The sequence below is a fragment of the Myripristis murdjan genome, chromosome 21 (assembly GCF_902150065.1).
Source record: "Myripristis murdjan chromosome 21, fMyrMur1.1, whole genome shotgun sequence".
Lineage (NCBI taxonomy): Eukaryota > Metazoa > Chordata > Actinopteri > Holocentriformes > Holocentridae > Myripristis > Myripristis murdjan.
Genome location: NC_044000.1, coordinates 24,693,206 through 24,719,694, shown reverse-complemented (window position 1 = coordinate 24,719,694; position 26,489 = coordinate 24,693,206). Strand labels below are relative to the sequence as shown.

General features: G+C 43.5%; 1 protein-coding gene across 1 annotated transcript in view; it reads right to left on the bottom strand.

Moving 5' to 3' along the window:
* Positions 1-26,489, bottom strand: part of sema5ba (sema domain, seven thrombospondin repeats (type 1 and type 1-like), transmembrane domain (TM) and short cytoplasmic domain, (semaphorin) 5Ba) — a 161,296-nt gene that overhangs the window by 36,586 nt on the left and 98,221 nt on the right. Inside the window, 4 exon segments of the mRNA XM_030080367.1 lie at positions 8,175-8,460; positions 13,628-13,841; positions 14,112-14,210; positions 15,120-15,182. Coding sequence (XP_029936227.1) covers positions 8,175-8,460; positions 13,628-13,841; positions 14,112-14,210; positions 15,120-15,182 — 662 coding nt within the window.

Here is a 26,489-nt window from a genome sequence, read left to right as displayed (position 1 = left end):
ATGCTGCTAAAAAAAAAAAAAAAAAAAAAATGCACTCTTCCAGGTCGCTTTCAATCTTCACGAGCAGAGAATAACAGCAGGGCAAAAACAGAGAGAAATTCAGGGAATCACCAGATGAGGTATATTGTCATAATTAAGCATAATTTCAATTATAAAGTTCCAGTAGGAATAGTGAAGAGTGGCAGATGTAAAACACATCACTAAGGGTCAAATGTGCGCCAGTGCAGCTTTGGACTGCAGGGAGTTTTGTCAATAGGATTAATCGACATTGTGTGATCTCATTTGGCTTCACATAAAACATAAACTATCTATTTAAATGTAAAGGTGCTGTAGCTTCAGGTCCAACATATGGAAGACTGAGCTCGTCTTTCTACATTTCACTGGTTGGATTGCCCTCCTCTGGGGTTAATATTCATATTCTCCCGTTCACAGCGTCTCTCAGTCTGCCATAGATGTCGGTAATGAGTGCTTTTGTTGCTTTTTGTTTTGCATACTACCTTCCTGGAGGCCTCATTCAGAGATGCGAGTACAGTAACGCGCCCTTTCAGGATTTCAGCGATGCTCGGTGCTGGATGTGTCCAAATGAGCTCTGACTAAACAACGAGGAAGTGTAACAGGTGGCTCACGGACTGTGGGGAAGAGAAGCCTTCTGTGGTGCAATGTCAGGTGACGGACTTCTTTTTCGCCGTTAAAAGAAAAAAAAAATCTTTATTAGCACATTTTCCGAAGGATTAAACACTTTGAGGGGAAAAGGAAAAGTGGGACAACTGTTTGGCACGCTCTCCAAACTCGTGCAGGTGTTTCCTTTTCGGGGCTAACGAGGCGAGCGCCAGTCAATCAGCGCTGTCCGTGGTGCTGAAACACTACACATATCATTAATCTTCAACACCTTCACACTCCAGCAAAAGGTTTTTTTTTTTTTTTTTTTTTTCATAAGTGGCGCTGGTGGCAGACTGACAGAAAGGCAGAGACAGACAGAGAGTGTGTGAGACAGAGCGAGCGCTGTGGTGAACCGACAGTAACCAAACCCCAAATGTGGGAAACCACAGGCAAACGAGCTGAAATAACCGTGCAGCAGCCACAACCACATTTTCACACACAAACGTGCGCACACCCATGCACACACACACACACACATACATGCAGTGTGACACAATCGGGAGCTAGACTGCGGGTTTGTGGTTATAGCTACAGCCAAACCCGGCTTCAGAAAGCCTGACAATGTCCAGATTACGTGAAATCTACTTAGAAAGTTCATCCTAGTGAGTTGCTTTGCATAATGCCAAGAGACCAGAGCGAAGGGGAGGATTCAAAGGAATTCAGTCTATCACACTAATGGATGCGACCCGTATGTTTTGAGCCTGTTAAAAGCCTGGGAAAATGAGTGAAAAGCTGTTTGACATCTGGTGTGGTGTTTGCTGCTGTTGCTCTGCCGCTCTCTGAGGCCCCGCACCAATGATGATCACTTTTATTATGAGTGAAGGGTTAGCCAGCTACTTCAAGTGATTCATCTCATCCCAACAGTCTATTCCTGTCATCCTCCTCTTGCCCTGAAATGCTTCACAATTTCATGTTTCATTTTAGAGAACCCAGTCCCATCCCGCGCTCTGTCTCCCGCTCTCTTACTCTGTAATAGGAGCTAATTTCTTCACACCTCTTTATCAAGCCTTCGTATCCCATAAGGCTTTGGATTTCACAGTGAGATGTGAATTTTGCGCCGCGCGGCACTCAGTGCGTCTCTCTTCTCAGGCAACCAAGCTCTTATAATCGTATCCAGAGTGTCTGTGTGCCTTTTAACTTAAAAATGAGTGACGGGAAGTGGGAGAAAGGTGATGAAGATCGATAGACAGAGAGGAGAGACAGTAAGACCTTGAGAAAAGGCTGTTTCTCGAGCTTCTCTGTCTCTTACTCTTTTTTACCTTCTCTCTCACTGCAACTGGAGGTTATGAGCAGAGGACAGGGAATATAGAGATGGGCCCTAATCCTTAGTCACACTGCCCTTGATGATTTTTACCCAGCCGTTCAATCAGCCAGCCAGGGCACAGTGCTGCAGATGACAGGGCAGTTTCCCTGTAACAGAGTAGGATGCCAGGCTCAGTGAGTGGTACTGAAAGGCATGTGGACTCCTCACCCCTGCTGGGTGATAGTCTGGCTCTCTGCATGCTGCAATCAGAACAGATCAGTGCACCAGAGAGTCTATCTGGGAGATGCAAGTGGATGTTATGCTTCTCACTAGATTTCCTCCCTTGTAAACCAGATGCTAGCATGGCTTCTGGTGCATGTTTTCTCCTGCAACAGCGGAGACACCCACAGACGTACAGGCAGTGCTCATGAAAGTCTACATTTGCTCAAACATGCGTCACATGCTGCAAAAAATCTCCATCTTAACATGTCTCATATTCACTGTTAAATGTTTCATTGCTCACTGCTTCAGGAACATTTCCTGGGCATAAATACGCTGAAACAAGGCAGAATAAGGCAGATCAGCCTGCTAGTATCAAGAGAACGACACTCAATTCAAAACATTCTGTTAGCAAGCTGATTAGCATTGGAAACAAGTGCCATTATCTCATCCCACTTGCAGATTTTTTTTTCTTGTTTAAGAAAAACAAGATTTTAAAACAGAGTGTGAGACTAAATGACTTGCAGTGCACACTCACATATGCATGCACATGCATAAATAATGGAGTGGAGGCCACGTGAAACCCAAAGTTTTTAGTCAAGGCACCTAACCTCCTTTTGTAAGAAAAAAGAATAGCTAAAGCTACATTAAGGCCAATGTTTCAACCTCAGTGAATACCTGCACCGCAGCAGAAATGGAAAAGGGCCCACTCAGCAGACCTGCATGGCTGCAGGGACCAGAAATTGAACCTAAGCTACCAGGATTATCCATATTTTTATACAGCACAATACGCCAGGAAAAGCAACAGCTTTGGCCTGAAACAGTCACATTCAGGGCCAGGCAGAGTCAGCAGTGCCTTCACAATAAACAATAAAACAATGCTGCAGGTTCAATAGGTTGTGCAGAAAAGCCAGGTGTTTTCTCAGCTACTGTGAAGAAGTGCATAGTTCACTGATGGTTATGGCACCGTAAAGCATTTGAATTGATTGGGGCTGTAAGAATTGCCTGAGTCTATGAGAAATTCGCTTAATTTGCTGGTTTTCAACACGTTTCCAACAAAGTGCCGACGCGTTCTGAGTGAGTAAAATCAATGACAGCGACTTGTTCTGGTCAAGTGAAGTCAAACAAACTGCAACTGGTGTGTGTTGAAATTAAAGAAGTTCTGTGAAATGAATGATAAACCCGCTGATGCACTCGGAGCGTATTCTGTCAAATTGCATTCAGAGCAGCCCCAAGTTGCCACTGGGGGCCCGCAGTTCATTTCAAGGTGGATTTGATGTCAGTGAGTTGATATGATGGGAAGAGCCCGTTGTGTAAAATCTGAAATATTGCAGAAAGTTACGGGCCTCGCTTCACATGGCTGCCCAGCATATCATTTATCATCCACGTCAAATCTGATCACACTCGGAGTCAGTCTTATTTTTTTTATGAAGGGGCTTCAGAATTCCTAGGTGTTTTCGAGTATGTCTTTGTTTCTTGTGTGTATGCCAAGTGGCACATATGTGTGCGTGGCGGGGATTTGGCGCATTCATGCACACGCAAACACTTGAACAATTTTGATGATTACAGGGTGCAACTGCAAAATCTTCTCCATCTTCATTCAGTCATTTAGTGTCATATTCAGTGATAAAATCTGTCTTTTATTTTTTTAAATGTCACAAATGATGCCAGCGGGATTGGTTAGCCCCATTTGTTAGAGATGCTAATCACTTCATTTTCCAGAATTTTCTTCAATTAAATGTCATATTCTTGATGTTAGAGAGCTGATCTCCCTAATTCTACCCTGATTCAACTTATTTGTACTGAGACAAAAGAACTTCCGAAGATGGATAGATGTTTTTGCAGTGTAAAATAAGGACCCCTCCTCTCAGATTCAAGACCCTTTGAGAGCCGGTGACTAGGAAGTGGCTTCCATTTCAGTCTGAAGTGAAATCACCCAGAAACAGATGAAGCAAACTCATCATTAGCTAGCAACGGCAGGTTGGCCGCCTCACCTCGACGAGAGAATCTCTCCCGCTGTCGAGCCGCACCGCCGTGGCAGAGTGACCCTGCCAATAAGGGCCTAGAGTTAATTAAAAGGCCTGGTCATGCTCCGAGGCTTTAAGTGTCCCTACTCTGATTGAATGCTAAAACCCTCAGCGGCCACTAGACAGGCTCAGTTAGCCGGAGAACATCTCAATGAAATTACAGTGGAGCCACTTCCTTGCCTTCCTCGCCCGTCTCTTCTGAACTGTAGTTATCTGAAGAGACGAAGGACGGGTAAAAGCAATATGCAGGAGGCCGCCCGAGCCATTAGCCGGATGCGGGAGGGGAAGTAAAGGCAAGAGCACTGACAGAAGAGAGGAAGGCACCTTACACCACGGAGACCTAGCCCAGATCGCGAGCAGACAGAGAGGATAAGCACTCTGTTCCAACTCTCCCGTTCTGTTTTACGGCCCCAAACTCCTGGGAGCAGCTGTGAGCCTGTTCAATTTAGGCCAGACAGATGGAGACAGTGTTTGTGGTGATTGCATTACCATATCCAGCCCCGATGGGGAGGACGGTTTTGGAGGCGGGACCGAGGGTTTGGTTCAGAAAGGGGCAAGGAAGGACGCACCGGCGGAGCGTAGACAAAAGCTTGGAGCTCGCCGAGTTTTTCTCATTATCTCCTCCATTCTCTCTCTAGCTCGGTCCCTGTCTCTCTCCTCTTCTTTCTCTCTCCACCTTCCATGATTTGTTCTTTTCTCCCTCTCTCTCTCTCTTTCTGTTTGCCACTTCTCCTCTCTTCTTGCTAAAGATGGCTGCAGGCTGATGGAAAACAGCCATGTGGCGGCAACTGCTGGCAGCTTAACAGGTGAGAGAGCAGAAGGTGAGAGGCAGGATTCAACTTCTCCCTTGACAGAACACAGAATACATCTGAATACCAACGACCGTGCTTGCAGACACACTCGCACATAGACACACATGCGCGCGCACACACACACACACACACACACACACACACACACACACAACTAACAAGAAACCAGGTGCATGTGCAGTCCTGTATATTACCACACCTCATCCCTCTCAAACACACACACACACACACACACACACACACCTGCAAACACCAAAGACAGCATCACTCTGCAGCATTGGCAGGGTTCACCCCAAACACAGTGCCACCACAGGCTTTTAGACTGGCCATCTACTTTAAAACTGGATTTATATAGGGACTTAAAGGAATATTTCACAACTAAATTACATATTTGGCATCATTTATTCACCCTGAGTTGTAAAAAAAAAAAAAAAAAAATTGCCATTATGTGTGTATTTAGTCTGGTTTGATAGGATAAAGGATAGGCAAAATAAATTTGGCTTCCGCCTATTCCTGTTTCGGCCTTTCATTTGTTATTAATTATGCATGTATATTTATTTTATTTGATAGTCAAATTTCACTTAATGTGCTAGTATGGACTCTGTATTCCTGTTGCTATTTTTGGCCGAAATAAACTTCAAACTTCAAAAAACTTCAAACTTTAAAAAAAATAAAAATAAAATAATGATAATCACATGCCTCATAGAGAATGGAGGCTCCAAAAACTGTAACCATTTCCCCTAGAATGAGAGATGATTAGAGATTTGGACAAACGAAGGGATATGAAAAGGTCCACTGGTAGAACGTGGTCACTGTCAGTGCTGAGTCCTTGTCACCATGACTTGGATTATGGTGCAAAAAAAAAAAAAAAGGCTGGGAGTTTCAAACAGACATTTTCATATCTTGCTGTGCTGCTGTTTGTCAAAGTTGCCGATCATATCATCCCCTGCGTCTGCTCTATATTTTCCTGTCTCTCTCTACTAAAACTGTCCCATAAAACAGAAATGCCAAAAAAATAAACTTTATATCGCTTTTGAAATTTGGATCGTCTTCTACAGAGCTTCTTTATTCAGCGGCTTTGAAGAGACATGCAAGGCAACCCGGGATGAGTAAATTATCCAGAAGATACAGTTTTGTCTTAGAAGTATTCCTTTAATATCTGTGATTTTTTTTTTTTTTTTTTTACTGTTCAGGCTTGATGCATGAACTTAAATGAATTAATTGTGAAAACAGCCAAAAAGCTTTAACATTATCACTGACTGTCACAGGTTCTTTGGTATGCGTCGTTTTTGGAGAGGGTTGCTTACGTTCACAAAATATTGACTAAATTCTCTAAGGTCAGAGGAACATATGCAGAAACTGTTTTTAAATGTTCACTTTAACTGCTTCCCCATGCTAATCTGTGCACACAGATAGATTCCTCATATCCTCATTCTGCATATCGTTCCCTCGGGCTGTAAACTCCAGCTTGCATTATCACTTAACTTTACATCCCTCCTCTTCTGTTCGTCTGTCTCCCTCTCCACTCTGTGACTTTCTCATTATATCCAACGTGCAATAAGGCTATGCAATTATACTTTTACTGAACATAAAACATAACAAGGTTCCAAATCCGTGCACACCCGCTCTCCGTCTTTCCTCCCTCTAATGAAGTGTGTGACACCCCCACCTGCAGCAGTCGAACACTGGAGGGTGCATGAGTCAGACGGCACACAGCCAGCCTTGCTCAGGGCTGTCTGCATCCATGCTGATCATTAGTAGCAGCAGGGAGCTCTAAACTCTGGAAAACTCTGCGTCTCTCTTCCCCTCGCTCCGCCTTGCTCTACAGATAGCTCGGGAAGCACTTGGGCGGCAAAACTTGTGTCGTGATGACTTTTGAGGGCTAATGAAAAGAACCGCACGTCGAGATGAAGTGTTTTGGTGTGCCTGTCACTGTTTCCCCCCCGTAATTCATTCCTGTCAGTGTTGAAAGGAGCCTTCAAAACAGCAGCGCTCCTTTTGATGGGGTTGCTCATCCCACCTATTCAGTGGTGGGGGCAGCATTGCGTGGTAACCCTTTAATCACTTAATGCTCTACAGCAATACTATTACTTTTCCCAATGAAAACTACAGTAACAAAACTCTATCTCTTCTATTTGCTATACCAAAATTCGACTTACGTAATTAGATTAAAGCAATAAAACTAGCTGGTGCTTTTGTTATTTCTCTGAAGATGAGTTATTTGAAAACTATATCCCACTCCTGATCCTTTTTTCCCTCATGACTAATTGTCATCCGCCCACAGAGGTAATTTAGTTGCGATGGCAGAGGAGAGGTTTACTTTCTCCAGGTGGAAGAATTCCACTTCATTTTATTGAGCAAAAAAACACTGGACAAGATTTTAATTGAGCTGGCTTCAGGTTTTTTTTTTTTTTTTTTTTTAAGAGAAGAGAATCAGCAAACTGGGAGGTGGAAAAGGAAAAATGTCACAGGTAGCATAATGAGCTACTGTTCAGTGATGATAGTCCTTTTGAAATGATAAATGAGTAATATATATAATAATAATAATTTCTGTGTGGATGTGTATGGTTCATTCCGCATATAATAACATTTAAGTGTGGTGAGATCCACAATGTGCCTGCATAAGTGAAACATTTCTCTGTGTGTTTGTGTGTATGTGCGTGTGACTGGAAAACCTTGAAACATTTGAATTCTTGACTGTTAAAGAGTGATATGTAGTTAAATCGAGTATTTAATAAGGATCAGTGAGTTCAACAGGTAAGTGATTCTCTATCACTAAAATAGAGGATGGGGGGGAAATGTGACATGCAGCCACTTACCTGGTTGTTGCTTTAGCTTTAAAAGGGCTGTCTGAGTGGACTGCAGATCAGCCATCTTTTTATGTTCCCTGCAGCCATTCTATATGCTATTTCAGCAAAATAAATACATGCTTTTGCATTCAAGTGGTCTCCCATTTCTCATTTGTGATTCAAATGGAGTATTTAAAATGTGTGCATATGAAGAGCTGGGTTCCAAGTTGAGATCCCCGCCAGTTGAAAAACATGTACTCTTGCAAAAGGACGGATCGCAAAAAGTCAACACGAGTTAGTGAGTAACTTAAGCCTCTGGGTGCAAATCATAACTTTTCCCCCAAAACCAACAGCCTTATCAAATGCAATCCTTCGAATGTGTGTGCAGGTGTTGAGCCCAAGCATTTCTGCTTGTATCACTCACACATTAGTGGTGAAAATGCCGTAGATGAGGTCTTGCTCCGGCAGGTAGAAGGTGCTCTGCAGCTCGTTGTAGTAGAAGGGAATTTCCCCGGAGCGTGAGCAGTTGAGCCTCGCCTTCATGAAGGTGGTCCACGTGTCCTCCAAGAGGAATCGCCCGCCGATGTCGTTCTTGCAGACTCGCGCCACCCGGGAATAGACCGTCTTACCGCAGTCATGCTCCACGGCGTTCTCCCTCAGGAAGAAGAAGGTGAACAAGCCGATGTCGTAGGCCGAGATGAAGTGGGGCTCTGGCGGGGGAGAGGAGGAGAGCATCGTTACATGGTCACTCCAGGGAAACAGGGATATTTGCAACATTTATCTTTTCAGCGCTGCAGCTTAGACTTTTACACTCCTTAGTATTGATTGCCATATTGAAAAAAAAAAAAAAAAAGGAAATTGTACTGTTTCGCTCCTCCTATGATGTTCTGCAAAGAAGCACTGGCTAAATGCCTGAATGTCAAATGTGTAAATGAGGAGTGGAGGGAGAGTAGGAGGAGGAAAGGAGAGGATAAAAAATGGCTCAATAATAAATCCATGTGATGTTTTGATAGTAAATCCATGGAGATATGTCGGTTTGACTGGACATCTGTGTCTTTTTTATTGCTAACTGTGACAGAGCTCATGATTAATGGCCCTTTCTACCAGGCTGGTTATCAGGTAAAGCAGATTGAATAATATGTGATGCCAGTGTCAGCCATTGTCAACACATGATTCATCACAGAATACTAATCATGTGCTCAAAACGCACAAGGATAAGGAACTCATATTTCACACACTGAACTTGCATGACAGCATCATGTCACGGTGGCATATTTTGGAGGTTTTACATGAGTGAAGGCGAACGTGAAAAATGCATGGGACAGATTAACATTATCATCCGGCAAGCAAACATGTGTGACAGTATAGATTACGGGGTGCCAGAGGGTGGAAAGATCATCCATCAGCGCGACAGCTTGGGTTCAGGTCCCAAACATCTGCTGTGTTTAAGTGTCCTTGAGCAAGACGCTGAATCTCTTACCAGATCCAGGGCTGCTGGTGCCTTCAAGTGCGAGTCGAAAGCGTACTCAGTGTGTGAACGCTCCCCTCAAAAGCCATAATTACAAGCGTGAGAAATTCAGAAACATCCGCGATACCCGAGTTGTGACATTTCAAGACGGCAAAAGTGGTTGCTTTCAACTTTGGCGGCAGAATTTCTGTTTTTCGCTTGTCTGCTGGACGTTTGGTCTTTGTATTTTGTGTAAAATTCATTGAAAAAAACACCTTTCCAGCACCGTCCATGTTTGATGCTTTCAGGATGATATGGTTCGCGGATATTTCCATATCGTTACAATCAAAGTAGAGCCTTATTTAATCCTTTTAAAGAAACACACAAAAATGATTAAATGGGCTTTCTACATGTCAGCAGTTGAGCGTGACCCTGCTTGGATTGACAGTGCAGTATATGAATGATAGAGACGAATTACGCTCCAATGGCACATCCACATCTACAGCGCCCGAGATATCCAACCAATCAAGTTGGAAGCTTTCCGACATGTACGACAAGGAAATACGAGCCTGACCTTTGACCTCCCTGAGAACGTTGGCAAGCAAAAAATACGATTTCTCTCAAGGATCAATTAACCATCACACTATCATTTATATGACTAAAGTGATATCTGCATGTGTTCAAACAGCACCGGCTGGTTTTCATCTTCATCAAAATCAGGTGTTTTAGGTTGAAATGAGCATTCTGTGAAATGGAGAGGCTGCTCTGACACTGAGCTGACTGTAGCTTTAGCAGAATGACGTTTTTTTTTTTTTTTGCTGTTTCTCTGTGTTTTCCACTTACAGTGAGGGATTACTCATATGTACAGGGACAACGAAACAGAGAAAATATACACTGCCACTGCTGTCGCTTCTGTTTTCCTCTGGGACCCATTTATCGTAAGCGATATCACACACATGCACAGACACGCATGCAAACACAAACACACACACACACACAGACACACACACACGGTGGCTGCAGACGCACGCTCACGCACAAAATGGAAGCACAAGCCCGAATTCGCACAAATGCTGCACACCCACACCCGTACGCACACACAAGCACTGAAACAATGGAGATATTAACTGTGGAATAAGCCCACAGTCACAGGCGCTGGATGACCTGTGAACAGCCACGACGGAAAGTGCCTCCGGGGCTAGTGGGGCCATTTATAAAAGAATAAGATTTCCAGACGTGGAAGGGCTGAAAACGCTGTCTGCAGCTAGAGCGGCCACCTAATTCCATTTCACAGCTGTAATAAAAACAACCAGTGGTTATACTGGCCACAGATAAAGAAGCGCGCGGTGAAATAAGACCTCTGCAACAACAAAACCACCAATCAGCTGAGCGGCTGCCTGCCTTCTGAGCCTGTAACTGGCTGTCACATTATCGGGGATATTGCACATAAAAGCACTGAGTGGTAGCGGCGTAAGCAGTGCAGAAGTGCCGTCATTTTTATGATGTTTGCAGTATTTATCCTACATGAAACAGCAATGTTGCAAAGTGTGCCACCTCTGCCACAGCTCATTTGGCATGCTTGATAATCATTTTTTCCCATTTTTATTTAACTTCAAGTGGCTAACCTTATTATTTTATCCAGGATCTGCATTTATAATCTGAGGCTTGATGAATTAAGCGCTGCTAAATAAAACGGTCCTGCACACAAACCCAGCCGAGCTACACAGCGCACTCCTAATTATTATTATGCATGACACCCAAAGCTATCATTTATTATTTATATTCACCTGAGGGAAAAAAATTACTTGTCAAACCAAACACTTGCTGACAAATGGTAGCTAATGTACTTTCCAATGCAGCCAGTTAATTGGTGCTAACAAGCATGCAGATGAGAGTGTGTGAGTGGTGTCGTGCCTGTTGGGTCATTGACAATTACAATGACGGAGGCTGAAGAGACAGCCATCATAATGTATCGGTGCTGCTTTCACTATAGCTAAAGGGCATGTGAAGGAGCTAATGGTGTGTGTGCGCGCGCGCGTGTGTGTGTGTGTGTGTGTGTATAATATGTGCACAGCTGTGAATGTAGGACTGTGTCGCTGTGTGGGTACATGTAGATTTGTGCAAGTGTGTGCACAGGCATGCCTTAGCTGCCGTGCGAATGCGCGCAGGCGTCCTCGTGTGTGAATACCTGTTTGTGCATATGTGTGTGTCAACAAAGGGCAGGTTGAGCTGACAGATTCTGCATAATATTATTGAAGCTGCGTGGGTGCGAATGTGACAAGCAGTCTTTCTGGCACCCCGCTGAGTGGTAAACAGATTGTTCAATCTAGCAGGCTGGCTGGGGGTTGGAAGGGTGAAGTTATGAATGATAAGAACACACTGAGCTTTGGGCCAAAATAATTGCAAAAAAAAAAAATACATGTAGACGAGGGTCGGCTATTTGATGGTCATACAGAGATTTGAAAACTGCCCCCGCGCGTGTGTGTATGCATGCGTTCATAGCACTTGCTTTGGCAATATTATTGTTCCTGCCTCTGCCAATGCATCCTGAATGGAGGGAGGTGAGGAACGAGAGGAAGAGAGGATGACAGAAATATGTATTGCCACATGTGCTGCCATCTCTGCAGGAGACGGACAAAAGCACACAGGACCTGTTCTATATTATTCCGAGTCCATATCTTCCACGCGTCATTCAGATGCACGATGTGAAACAGTTGGTCAGCACTTGGCAGGCTGCCAATCCAATATGGGAACAGATTGATTAGATCCAGCCCCCCCACCCACCAGCCTCCCCACCCCCCCTGTATGTGGGTCCCCCTGAACTGGAGAGGCTTAGTGTTGGAAATGAGATTTTCATTCACACCCTGAATCCACTGGGAGCAGCACTCCATAACTCTCACAGAATCAGGACATGAAGCAAAGGTGGCTTTGTCTGTGATGGCATGAGTGTGTGTGTGTGTGTGTGTGTGTGTGTCAGTGGAAGCAAGAGTGGAGTGCAAAACGTGTGTTTGACTCTGTGTACGTGGGCGTGTGTGTCTGCAGCTAGCTGTGATTATGCTGATGAGCACACAATCTACTCTGCTACTCATCTCTTTCCCTCCCCCAGACCATCTCTCTCTCTCTCTCTCTCTCTCTCTCTCACACACACACACACACACACACACACACACACAGCTCAGGCACACATGGAGGCACATGCTTGCATGCAATTCACATGCACATATACAAGCACCTACACGCACACACACACACACACACACACACACACACGCATATACAGGCTGGATGGCCCTGCATGGTGTGAAGCATGCTGTGTGTTGCAATTTCACCCTCTCCCTGCCGTGAGGAATAATTACATCGCTCACTGACTCCTCAGTCTATCTGCTTTGCCTCTGCCTCATCCTCCTTCTCCTCCTTGCCCCTCGCATTTTCTCATCTACACACGCAGACACACACACACACACACACACAAATACAGAGTCCTTAACATTTTCTCAGCCTCAGATCATTTGCTTGCATCCCAGTGTCCCATCCTCATATTCCTTTTTCCCCTTCTGCTTGAACAGACTCTTCCGACCTCGCTCAAACCCGAGCATCCATGAATTCAGGAATCTGAGCATGCCTGCCATTTGAATGACACCCGATGACCGCCTCGTCCTGCGGAACGTCCATCTAAATTTCTGCTGGAGTCAGGACGTTTCTGGATGTATTTCTGCTGTGGCGTGTTCGGAGAAAAGCCGCAGCATCAGCAGCACGGAGATTATTGACACCTTGAGGAACACTGACCTCGGCAGGATCGACGGGGTTTCATTTTCTCTGGCGTTCCCTAAATTCTGACAATCCCTCGCCATAACCCTATAGTGTAGGTGCTCCGTGTGCAACCTCAGGTGCAAACAGTCTTTGTAATCCCTTAAAAACACCCCATCTGGGACTGATCAACCTTATCTGTAACAAAAGGGTCGATTGTGTTGGACCCAAAAGTGCCGACTCGGCCAATCTGCCACTTCAGGCGATCCTAGGAAAATGTTTAAAGTAACAGCAGGAATGTTCACTGATTATTTGACACAAGTCTCTGGCTTACAACCTAGCCTTGTGTGGATTACTCAACGGCCCAAAGCGAGTTCAGATGCGATCAGATTACTAATCCTATTAGATTAGATTTCTCACGCTTGATAGGAGGCGGCGACCCTGTGAGACACATTTGCTGCAGTCACATTTTTAAAACGCCTTATCTGAAATGTTTTAAAATGTGGTCAGAGAGGAAATTGGACGACCACAAAGTGAAACAAGCAAAGTGGAAGACAATAAATCCACAACCTGAGCTGGAGGAAATCTTACTAATGGACATGAGAGTGGAAACCACACAGTTAATTAATGCTTTTAGTGTGAGCTGCGGTTTTATGTTCACATCTCTCGCCGTGCCGTCCTACCGTTGAGCCACTTGGAGTTGTACTGGGCGGTCCGGAGCGGCGGCATCCCCCCGAGGCTGCGGTAGATGACGGGGTCGCGTCCGGAGAAGTCGATGACGGTGGCGGCGTACAGCTCGCCGCTCTCCGTTACCACCGCCGTGGAGTTGTGCCGCGGGTCGTACGGACACCGCGCCACGCCGTTCACCCGCTCCAGCACGCTGCTCATGTTGCCCACCTGGGAATGGGACGGACAAACAGGTAGAGAGAGAGAAACTGAGAGACAAAAGGAGAGATTTGAGAGATTTTGTCCCTCTTTCCTTCCTCCTCAAAGAGAGCAGGTGCATTATCGTCGGCTTGATGTTGCAAGGAGCCAGGCCTTATCGTAACACCTCCCTCATCCACACTCTGTTCTCCCTCAGATTCATGGATAATGGAGTGCAGGCACATATGGACACACACTCAAACGCAGGGTGACGCAGACACACACACACATATATCTCCATACCTCTCGGGTGATACACAGGGGCTGGAAGGCGTTGGTTCCACACGTCATGACCTCCGTCTTGTTCACTAGCAGCACTCTGATGTAGTTCTGACATTCGACCTACAGGGAGCGGTAGAGGGGAGAGGGTTAGGCAAAATAAAGAAGCTCTCCGAATGCTGCAGCACAGCAGAGTCAGCAGAGAGGAGCTGAGGTGACGGGCAGGTTTAACTACACACTCTCAGATGTGTTGTTGAGAGGAACAATGGCCGATGTTCTCTGGTATCAGGCTGGCACCGAGACTGAAAAAAAAAGGCAATTCAACGCCGCTACCTTTCACTCTCGAGACCATTGTTCCAACACAGGGATGCTGCTGGCAACCGAATGGAAATCTATTCATGAAATTGGGCAGAAGCTGTAAAATATGTCTACAAGCCATCAATTATGTGTTTCAGTGAATAGAGTCGAATCTGTCTTAACAATGGAATGAAATGGATTTATTGGTATTAAAACATTGTTACGCTTAAAGTATCATTTTCTGGGAGATTTCTCCGCTTTGTGTTTCGGGGGAGAATTGAGGTCATTGCAGTAACGCAGCTTTTAGAGAGAAGTGATTGCCTGCTTTGTGTGCTCAGTTTTGTTTCTCTCTATAGGCATCAGTGCAGATAAAAAATGAAACGGCAATCAATCCATACCAAGAAACAGAAAATTTAAAAAATGCATCACAGTGTTGGTTATCAGAGTTTTTTTTTTTTTTTTAAATGGAAGTCTTCTTGACTGTCTTACTGTTCAGCCCTGGAAGGCTTTGTGTAAATGTATCTGTGTGTGGGAGTGTTTCCCTTATGCCCTTTCCCTTCATGGCGAGAAGAAAACAACTCCTGATTGAAGGCTCTGGAATCGCTGGTCTATATAGAGCCGTCCCATGAGGCCCATAGGGACCCCGACAACAGCCAGAAGATAGCAAGATGGCCTCTCTGCCAGCCAGGCAGCACTGTCATGAAGTGTTATAATTGGGGGCACGATGGAGGTTACCTCCGTTTTTCCTTTGCTCTGACAGGACCTCCTGGTTTCTTCGTCCGGTGCCCACTCTGTCGCCTAGGAGACAAAAACAAACAAAAAAAAAGCCCAGAGGATGACAAAAAGGCCCAAAGGCAGTCAGCTGAGTTCTTCAGATGCAACAAAACGGCTACGCAACACTTGACTGTTGCTAATATTGTAGGTGCGCACAAAAAGATGCATGAAAAGACGTTAACCTCATTGCTGTTTGTTTATTGTGTAAACATGGCGACCGGCGTGCTGGCCAAGAGCTTTGTTGAGGGTGGCGGGCGAGGTACCCGAGCAGGCAGCTGAAGGGCCGAGGACAGCATTAGCATGTAAATGGCTTTCCCTCCATCTTCTCCTTTCTTCCCCTCACTCTCTCACATTGCCCTCTCTCTATCTCTCTCCTTTTCTCCGTTGCTCTAGTCAAAGCAAAAAGTTTGCAGCACTTGCCTCCGCTCCGGCGCCCCCTTTCCTCCTACCGGCCAATTATATTCCTCTTGATCGTTGTGTCTTGGGCTTAATTATGGATGCAGGCAGCAGCACTGCGGGACTGCACTGCAAACACACTCATGCATATATATATATATATATATATATATACACACGTACACACACACACACACACATGCTCCTTGGCTACCGGAGCGGCACTGGCTCTTGTATAGAGGCTTGGGAGATGTCCCTCTCTCTCTCATGGGCATCACTTTGTGTTTAAGTCTCCCTCACTAAAAATAAACCGCCCCTGCCTCTGACCCAGAGGAAGAGAGAAACAGAGAGAGAGAGAGAGAGAGAGAAAGAGAGAGAAAGGCTGGAAGTGGTGCACACAGGCGTGGGCCGTCCTGTCCAAGGGGCCAGAGAAGCCCCTTGTTGTGTGTCTCCGGCCTCATCCTGCTCCTCGTCCTCCCCCTGCTCCTCCTCTGCTCTGATCTCCGTGCCCAAGTGGGACGGTTGTTCCGCTCACCCACGTAAAAAATCTGCCATTATAACACATCATCTGTCGGATCCATTATCTCTCTCTGCCTCTCTCCAATCTACCACCCAGAGGGATCCCTGTCATGCGCAATATCTCCAAGAGGACCCGGAGTAGGTAATTACCTAGAACGACCTTGCTGGGACTGATGGGGGCACCGGGACAGTGTCATAACCCCGGATCCAGTGGAGCCAGCCAACTGAGGCCAACCAAGAGTCAACACTAAACTGGGTCAGTATTCCTTACAGCACCCGGGGGCGGGGGGGCGGGCGAGGGGAATCTACACAAACAGCGAACTTGAGGGAAAAACAAAAGCTGATTTACCATGTATCTCATCTTACACGAGCCCCCAAACTATAAACAGCCTCTGACAATTTAATTTTTCGTGAGAATTATTGTGAGTAAGGCTCCAGTGATATCACTCAAATGCTTTGGATCCTTGTTTTGCTTTAATTAAAGCTCAATGGAATGGGCTAAATGGAAAAAAAAAAAAAAAAAAAAAAAAAAAAGCACAGCCTCAAGAATCAGCGAGGAATGCTGCTGGGAAAATACAGTTTTGGAGTTAATACGTTTTTTTTTTTTTTGTTTTTTTTTTACCCCCCTTTATGTGGTAGAGTGAATGTGGCTCTTTAGGAATGTAAGTGGAGATAAAATATTATAACCACATTTATTGAGAACTTAAGAGAATTGCACAACTCTGTCCGGGGACAAATGGAGTTTAAATACATTGAAAGTTCCTTTAAGCTCAAGGTTTAGACATTTTTTTATTATATTTAATGCTAATGCGTGGTGGTTTGGGTCATGGAGATGCATATCAACTGTGCTTGCAGGAATGGAAGTTCATGGTTTTGGAGGAATATCTTCTGCATAAATTCTGGCTAATGAGGGAAAACCCAGACTGAACAGTATCATCCACAGACTAATGAGCTAGTCAAATTTTCATCACCGGTGCTCCATCCTGGGATTTATTTCATTGTTTTTATTTTATGGTTGCATCGATAGAGAGATTTTTCTCATTCGCTGATTGGACTGTGTAATTGATCGCGCTGCCAGATTCCCTTTTTTGTGCTTTGTTATGCCAAAGACTGCAGGGGAAATGATCTTTCCACATTTTTGGTGTTACACTGTATTGACCCTTTTGTTTGTCAGACTGTCAATTAAACAAAACAAAATACATTTACTTATTTGCACACTGATTTATTTATACAGTTTAATATGATTTTTATTTTAATGTAAAGTGCAGTTGTAGCCAAAAATCCATAAATGCTAATGGAAACGGCTTAACCTGTCCAAATTCATTCTCATAAAAATAAAAAAGACATTTAACTAAAACAAATCTATTGAGACTTTATGTAAATTCAGCTAAATTAAACTAAAGCAAACTAAAGTAAAAACAGCGGAACTAAACTAAACTCCTAAACTCAGCTAAGCTCAACTAACCTAAAGTATAATATTAACTATGATTACTCTAAATTAATCTAAACAAAATTAATCAACACTAAACTAAAATGAATCTAAAGTAAACTAAAGCAAATTGAGTTGAACTAAACAAGGCAAAGCAAAAACTAAACTGAACTAAACTATAATTAATCAAACTAAACTAAAGCAAACTAAACTAAACTAAACTAAAGGCGAGGCTTAACTACACTAAATAAAACTAAACTATGGTTAATCTAATCTGGTCTAAACTAAATTAAACCTAACTATGATTAATCTAATCTAATCTAAATTGAACTAAACTATAATTAATCTAAAGCACAACAATGTGAGTGAAGCAGGCCCCACGCTGCAGTAATCACACACGAGGACTGAGACACGTTCATTACAGCCATGAAGCAGCTATGTTTAGCTCCAGCAGAGGAAGCAGGCCCTGCATGGCCCACATCGACAGTTAGAGCTTATCTCTCCGTCTCCCAGGGCAGCTCTCTTCAATTAACCTGCTTCAGCCCGCACTGGAAGGAGGGGGACCGAGGAGTTATATTAAGTAAACTGTAATTAAATCGAAACCGGAGCTCAAACACTGCACACGAAGCCAGCAGAGGAAACAAAAATAGAAAAAGCAGCCAGAGCGGTGTGCCGGAGCTCGTCTCGTCGTGCTGCTCACGCTGTTGCTTAACAGTGCCCTGACAGTCAACAACAACCTCAAATCCCCTTCCCATGGGTACAGCGAGCAACATGGCACCTGCCACTCCGGCTGCGGCCCCGCCCCCTCCCGAGCCGTCTATCACTCTGCCTGTTCAGATGAAAACACTCGCTCCTCCACAGCCCTTGCCTGTCAGCCCCTGACAGCACAGCTCCGGGACTGATGGGGTGACGTCATTCTGAGCAAGCACACGCACGCACTCACGCGCGCGCACACACACACGCAGGGTGATGGATGCCTTTGCGATGAATCATGGCTTGGGTCATTACCATCTTTTCGGCAGGCCCCCGTCTCCAAGGATCCCATCGGCTTAACCCCCTGACCTTCACCAAAGCACAGCCCCTCCCCACCACCGCCACCCCCCCTCTTCTTTCTCTCACTGTGTGTGTGTGTGTGTGTGTGTGTGTGTGTGTGTGTGTGTCCATCTCTCCTCCTTCACACCACTTTGGAACAAAGCCATGCTCACACAGTGCCTCTGAGAATACCAATTCAGCCTCACTATCCTCTCCCTCAAATACCTTCGCACCACACCGAGCCCTGAATGGTCTGCCTGCCATCAACAAAACCACTAAAAGCTGCATAATGTGTCTGCAGGATGCGGGAAATGTGTGTCAGAGCAGTCTGGGTGTTTGTTTTTCCACTGACAAATGTCCTGATGCAATATAACAAAGAAATTCGTGTTTTTCTACCAAACTACAACACATTATTCAGTGGACAAATAGCAAATTCTTAGATTTTATAGGTACAAAACAGCTATAGGAAATAAAAAAAAAAGGGTAGAGTGGCGTTAAAAACTCTGTCCGCGATCTATAAAATGATAGCTAATGAAAGTAAAGTGTTGTCTGCTGTTCTCTGACAGCACGTTATAGTCCATATTTCATGCTGGAATATGGCCCAAGGCCCCAGAACCTGTTTATTATTTGTGTCTGCAGCCTCAGATGCATTTCAGAGTTCATTTCCATGTATTAGCAAGGCCACAACCATGTGCACTCCCTGCCATCAATTCTCCCTCCAAACTTAAGCCTGACACCCCATTCCTTGCAATTTTGCCACTTCTTAGACGCAATAAGAATATTGTGCCCCCGGCACCTTTCTTTAAGGAGGAGAGGAGAAAATCATGAATTTTTCATTGCCAAATAAAATTGCAGAAAATACAATTAGCAGCAGGAAGAGAATTCATCACTTTTACCGTAGAAAGATGGCTGTTGGGCTGGGAAATGAATTCTATTTTTACGGCAGAAAGAAAGAGAGCGCGAGATAGATAGCAGGAAATACTAATGAAGCAGACGGGGGTGTGCGAGCGGAGGCGATTGGAAATGTGGTCATTCCTTAAATGTGGCACTGTGTTGATAAGGCTGTCTCTTACGGACACATTGCTAACATCATGTGTGACAACTAATTATAACTCATGAATAATTGTAAATAAATGTGTCAAGGGAGCAATGGTTGTTAAAATAAGACCTGCGTGAGCGAGTGCCAGTTTTCGGCACTTGTCACGGTCAAGATAGATTTGTGTGCACACTGTATATCTTGGTACACACTGTAAAAGATGTGGTAAATCTTTACTTATCCAGCACCATTTAAATCTGAAGTTACAGGTGCTTTCAATAAAAAGATAAAGAAATAAAGGTAAAAGAGCAAAATATAAGAAAATATATATAAATACATATACTTACATGTACAGTATTAAACAGCAGTAGTCTAGAGAGGTGTGCAGAAGTGGAGTAAATAACCGTCTGTGATTCTACCATAGTCAATGGAGCCTATTATTTGATTAAATTTCAGACTAACCGACCAATCAGAATGAAAATGAATGAAACTTTGCCAGGTGTGAAGGTATGAACCTTAATTTCCATGAGAATAGAACAGGCTAATATGTTTGTTAGCACTTAGGCTGACTGCTTACTTAATGTTTGGTCCACACACATCGTCCACGTAGAGTCCAGTTACAGTTTCCAAGATGCTGTACGTTCACTTTGGAAAAGTAAAAAAAGACAATACCCTTAATTCATAATTCAATATATAAACATCTCTCAGACGATATAACAATATCTGAAAAATCAATTTGGATTCAAACTCTTCCAATCCAAATCATATGCAAGTTCAGACTACAATACCCAGAGGGCAATGCTGTGTGAGGAAACTTTGCCCCGGTCTATGACGAGCCTGACAAACATCTTAGATAGACAGATAGATAGATACTTTATTCATCCCGCAGGAAAGTTGTTTGGGTGCTCTGGATTAAGAAAAACAAATGCAAATGCACATTTCAAAGATGTTTCACTTTGGAGAAATCAGAAAACGGAACAACTTCAAAACCCCAAACAAAAGGGCAAAGCTGTGAATTTACATTGAACAGGTTAATGTGAAGTTAATGAGCAACACTGCCTCCTTTGTAAAATTCAGCAAACAAACGAATACGTTGATAATGAGTTAAATATTAACAAAGGACAGTGTAGAGTTCATTGAGACATAGAAAAATAACTGTAACCATTTATTGATCACTCAGTATGACATCTGACACCATTAAATCACACACATGTTAAATCCAAATCACACACATGTTAGGACTACAACAACCAGAGAGCAACGCTGTGGAGAAAAATCTTTGCCCAGTAAACAGCTGACAACGCCCCTCCCCCCTCCCATGAAAGTGAAACAGTTTTCATGCTTTCGTTTCTCACTGAGAGGAGAGACACACACGACGATAAGATTCACCTTGACACTAAAGCCAGGGACGAACCACGGGAGGAACACTGCTCCTGGCTCAAAAAACTGACGGTGAGTTTGCTCTGCCAATTCCTTTCGAGAGGAACCACAGCGAGAAAGTGAAAGTAACTCTCAGGGAACTTTCTAGAGCAGGGAGCAGAACCAGCTCCCTGCTGCTGAAATGGAAACTTGTTTACTGTATTTCTGGACAATTTCAACACTATCTGAAGCCATTTGAAGGACAAAAACACAACCCATTAGCTATACACTATATGTAAGCCCATTATCAGAGGTGGAGGTAACTAATCGCATTTACTCTTGTTACTGTAACTGAGTAGCTTTTTGTGTACATGTACTTTTTTGAGTATTTTTTAAAGTTAGTAATTTTGCTTGTACTAAAGTACATTTTTGCTTGAGTGCACTTCACTGCATTTAAAAAAAAAATCCATCACAGAGTGCAAATGATCAGTGACGGATTGTGGAATAAAAGCTCAATAAAATAACACAACAAAAGCAAAAAAAAAAAAAAGCAAAAAAAAAAAACAATAAAAGCTCAGTCAGAAAAGATGACATGAGGAATCTGCTTCTACTTATTTCTAATTGTAGTTGTTCCCAACTTCCAGGAAAAAGTGCACGATAGAAAAACTGCAGATGTTCGATGCAAGTGAGGCTCATTCAGACTCAGTGAGCAAAAATGTCATATAAGTGGAAAAAAAGGAGAAAAACATCAGAGAGCTGGCCTGAGGATGAAAGCCATATAGACTCAACCATCATATTAGGTGCTTATTCCACATTTGTCAGTTGAGTCTACAGGGTCCTCACTTCAATCAACCGTCCAAAATTTTGCAGAATGCCCCTTTAAAAGAGTCTCATCTGAACCGTTTACTCTCCTCCTTTTCTAACTGCATGGAAAAGATCACATCTGACACAGTTACTGTTTGGAAAAAACTTTAACTCTGAGTTAATTTTAAATTAGACACTTTTTACTTTTATTTAAGTAGATTTTTACTGCAATACTTATACTACTACTTAAGTAAAATATCAGCAGAGTACCAGTACTTCACCTTGAGTAGCAATTTGTAGTACTCTTTCCACCTCTGCCCATTATCTTTAATTAGCTATACAGAGTGACCTGTTTGCATGGTGCACATTTGCTCTATGAGATGTTTACATTGCTGCGAGATGCCATGTAGCTGTTAGCTTGTTTCATTCAGCATGTTGACAACTGCAGGTGACGTCATATTTCAAAAAAGGTGCAATAAAATTTCTCTAAATCAAGTGTGAGAAGGCCATGGTCAAGAAGAATCCACTGGAAGGATAAGAAAACCTACTAGGAAAAAAATGATTTTGATGTAGACTCAAATATGGTAAAAAAAAAAAAAAAAAAAAAAATCCATTAGCCATACTGTATTTGTGAAAGTTGGAGATTCTTTTTTTTTTACAAGCAATATGATGCCATAAAATATGAGCAAGTTCACAGTGATGATGAAGACTGACAGCCAAAAGTAAAATCTGTTGGAACTCAAATTTACTTTTTTATGAAGCAGAAAAGATATATAGAATGAGAAAAGTAGAGAGAGAGAGAGAGAGAGAGAGAGAGAGAGAGAGAGAGATACAAATGTCTCAGGCTCAAATACCTAAATATAAAAATATGTTAGTTATTAGTATTTTAAAAGATAGTTGTTGCCGATGGCCCTGACCGCCTATCCACCTCAATGTGAATCATGTTGCAGTCTTTGATATTACAGATCACTCTGCTCTTTTTTCTGTTTTTTTTTTTTTTTTCTTGTTTTGTGAAAGCATATTTGTTTTAGGAGTGAATTTTTTTGCTTCTTTATTGACCAGGACTCCCTGGAAGAAGAGATAATATATCTCAATGGGACTTTCCTGGATAAATAATGGATGGATAGATGGAAAAATAAATAAATAAATAAATAAATTGGTCTGCTGTAGTTGTAGCAGCACAACTAGACACAAATTACTTTATACAGCTATGAAAATAAATAGCTTGAATTTTAGTTTCACTTTCAGTTTACAGATTATTTTAGTGTCATGCATCACAAACGATGTCCAGTCCACATGGGCTCACAAGACACTGACAAACATAATCACAGCCAGTGTGAGGCCAAAGCATTCAATAAACAGGTCTTGCATAGATAACAAAAGATTCTTTATGCAAACATCCAAAGGCACACAATGCACCGTATAAACCCCAAAAAGGGTAAATAGGGTAAATAAACAACTGAATAAATTAAATATTAAGCAAAGGCATTTAAACAAAGAGCAGCTTCGTAGCTTGTATCCTTTCCCAGGCTTTACATAATTGATAATTAATTAGATAATTAGTAGTCTTAATGACCTTTTCACACTGAAAAACACATACTGATTTAGCAATTTCATCAGACCAAAATAACCCAGGATTTTTGTGCTGCTTAGCTTCAGACAGGGGAGCCCTGAAATCTTCATCCAGTGGCACCACAGACTGTTTTTATGTTCCCGTACAGATTATAAATTTAGGTTTATCTGCTACTTGTTGCTGCCAGTTCTCTCTATGTTTATCGATTTTTGAGTACATATACATATACTGTAGGTCTGCCACTATGAATACTGCCAAAATATTTTTGCATCATTGGGATTGACAAAACTTATTCCAATAAAAAAAATATTTTATCCATCTTGAGTCGGGCATGTTAACTAGGCGGTTCCACAAACGTACGTGCAATTTGTACTTTCAGCTGCCCATGTCCATGACAGGATCAGCTGCAAACCTGTGCACACCTAAGAAATAGCACATGGCCCTATATTGAGTATAACCTGATTTAAACCTTAGCCAGCTGTGTGTCCTCATAGAGCCACGACTGACTGACTGACTGGTTTGAACTGTTTTATCTTGATGCAGGGACAAAATGGCTTCCAGATCAGAGGAGAACCTCTGCTGTCCTGTCTGTCATGACATCTTTAAAGAGCCTGTCATCCTGTCATGTGGCCACAGCTTCTGTAAGGCCTGTCTGCAGAGCTGGTGGACGGACAAACCAATAAAACTGTGTCCAATGTGTAAGAGAAGATCTTCAAAGGATGATCCACCTATTGCGTTGGTGTTGAGGGACCTGTGTGAGGCCTTCCTACTGCAGAGAGATCAGAGATCTTCGGCGCGGTCGGAGCTTCGATGCAGTTCGCACTCTGAGCAACTCAAGCTCTTCTGCCTGGACCACGAACAGCCGGTGTGTCTCGTCTGTCGGGATTCAAAAACGCACACCAGCCACAGATTCAGACCCATTAACGAGGCAGCGCAGGATTACAGAGAGAAACTTCGGAAATCACTGAAGCCCTTACAGGAGAAACTGGAGCTCTTTAATGAAGTTAAAGGAAACTGTGACCAGACTGCAGAGCACATTAAGGTCCAGGCCCGACGCACAGAGAGGCAGATTAAGGAGGAGTTCAAGAAGCTTCATCAGTTTCTCCAAGAGGAAGAGGAGGGCAGGATCGGTGCTCTGAGGGAGGAAGAGAGGCAGAAGAGTCGGACGATACAGAGGAAGATTGAGGGTCTGAGCAGAGAGATAGCAGCCCTTTCAGACACAATCAGAGCCACAGAGAAGAAGCTGAGAGCTGAAGACGTCTCATTCCTGCAGAACTACAAGGCAACAGTGGAGAGAGTCCAGCGCCCCCTGCTGGAGGACCCACAGCTGCTCTCAGGTGCTCTGATAGACCAGGCCAAACACCTGGGCAACCTGAGCTTCACCGTCTGGGACAAGATGAAGGAGGTGGTCTCCTACACTCCTGTGATTATGGACCCCAACACTGCTGATCCAAGACTCATCCTGTCTGAGGATCTGACGAGCGTGAGACAGGGAGAGAGACAGACGCTTCCTGACAACCCAGAGAGGTTTGACCGCCGCTGCCCTGTCCTGGGATCTGAGGGCTTCAGCTCGGGGACCCACAGCTGGGACGTTGAGGTTGGAGACAATACAGACTGGGGAGTGGGTGTGGCAGCAGAGTCCGTAGAGAGGAAGGGACTCAAACGATCTGGATTATGGAGAATAGGCTTCCGTGGCCAATACTTCACAGACTCCTCATCATATCCATTCACTCCTCTGTCCGTGAAGAGGAAGCTCCAGAGGATCAGAGTTCATCTGGACTGGAACCGAGGACGGCTGTCATTCTCCGATCCTGACACTAACACACACTTACACACCTTCACACACACGTTCACTAACAAGATGTTTCCGTACATAAACACTGGGGATGGACACACACTGAAGATTTTACCAGTGAAGGTCTCTGTAACAGTGAAATCGCACAGTTTGAGATTATAATGACAATGATGATGATGATGATGATGATGATGATGTCATGTACATGTCAATCAGTTTTGCAGATTAAATACTGCTCATTTTAAGGTTTCATTATATAAACATTATGTAAACATAAAGCCATTATTCTTATTTCTAGAACAGTTTGATCGAGAGAATGCCAAGAGTGTGCAAAGCAGTAATCAGAGCAAAGGCTGGCTATTTTCAAGAAACTAGAATATAAAACATGTCTTCAGTTATTTCTCCTTTTTTTGTTAAGTACATAACTCCACATGTGTTCATTCATAGTTTTGATGCCTTCAGTGAGAATCTACAATGTAAATAGTCATGAAAATAAAGAAAACACATTGAATGAGAAGGTGTGTCCAAACTTTTGGCCTGTACTGTATATACTTTTGTCTTGTTCAGTATGGGATGTAGTAAATGACAATATCATGACGATCAATTCCAAATTGTCACATCATTTCCTTTAAGCCACCGGCATGAGACTCGCTTTGACATTTCACATTTCTCGCTCTCTCCTAAGGCTGTCCCTCACACAGACTCACACACACACACACGTCACACACACATGCTCAGCCAGTGGAGGACAAATACACCAGTTTTTCTCCTGGCAACAGATGGTGACCTTGTTGTGAAGTCCGTGTCGTTGTAGCCAACTCGTTGTAAAAGCATGAGAGCCCGATGTAACTATTACTGACGTGGTCTATTGTGTTGCGATGCTGTTTTTTTTCGGTGACATATATTTCATTGCCTGCTTGTTTATTTTCTTCTTTGTTTTGCTTATGGCTTGACAGAGCTATTTTCTTTCTACTTTATAATAACTAATGGCCAGGCGTGACTCTGACTGACAATAGAAACCACTACTGAATATAAACAAGAATGTTTTAATGCAGACATATGTTACAGGGATGACTAGACTCATTATAGACTAAAAATATTGCAATATTACTTACAAGCCATACCACCCAGCCCTAGTTTGGTTTATAGATCACTGAACAGAATCAACTCCTTAATCTGTGATGTTCATGTTCTCCTGGCTGTGCGGCCACACCAAACTTATTTTGAGTGGAGGCAAATATTCTGCAACAATTCACTTAGAATTAGTTTTGTACAGGAGTTCATTGTATGCCGTGTGTCGTGTACCGAGCTTGCAGTGAGTGTGAAACGGTGGGATCCAAACTGAAGTTCAGCTAACTTTATGCAAATAAAAGCCGTTTGCAGCGTGA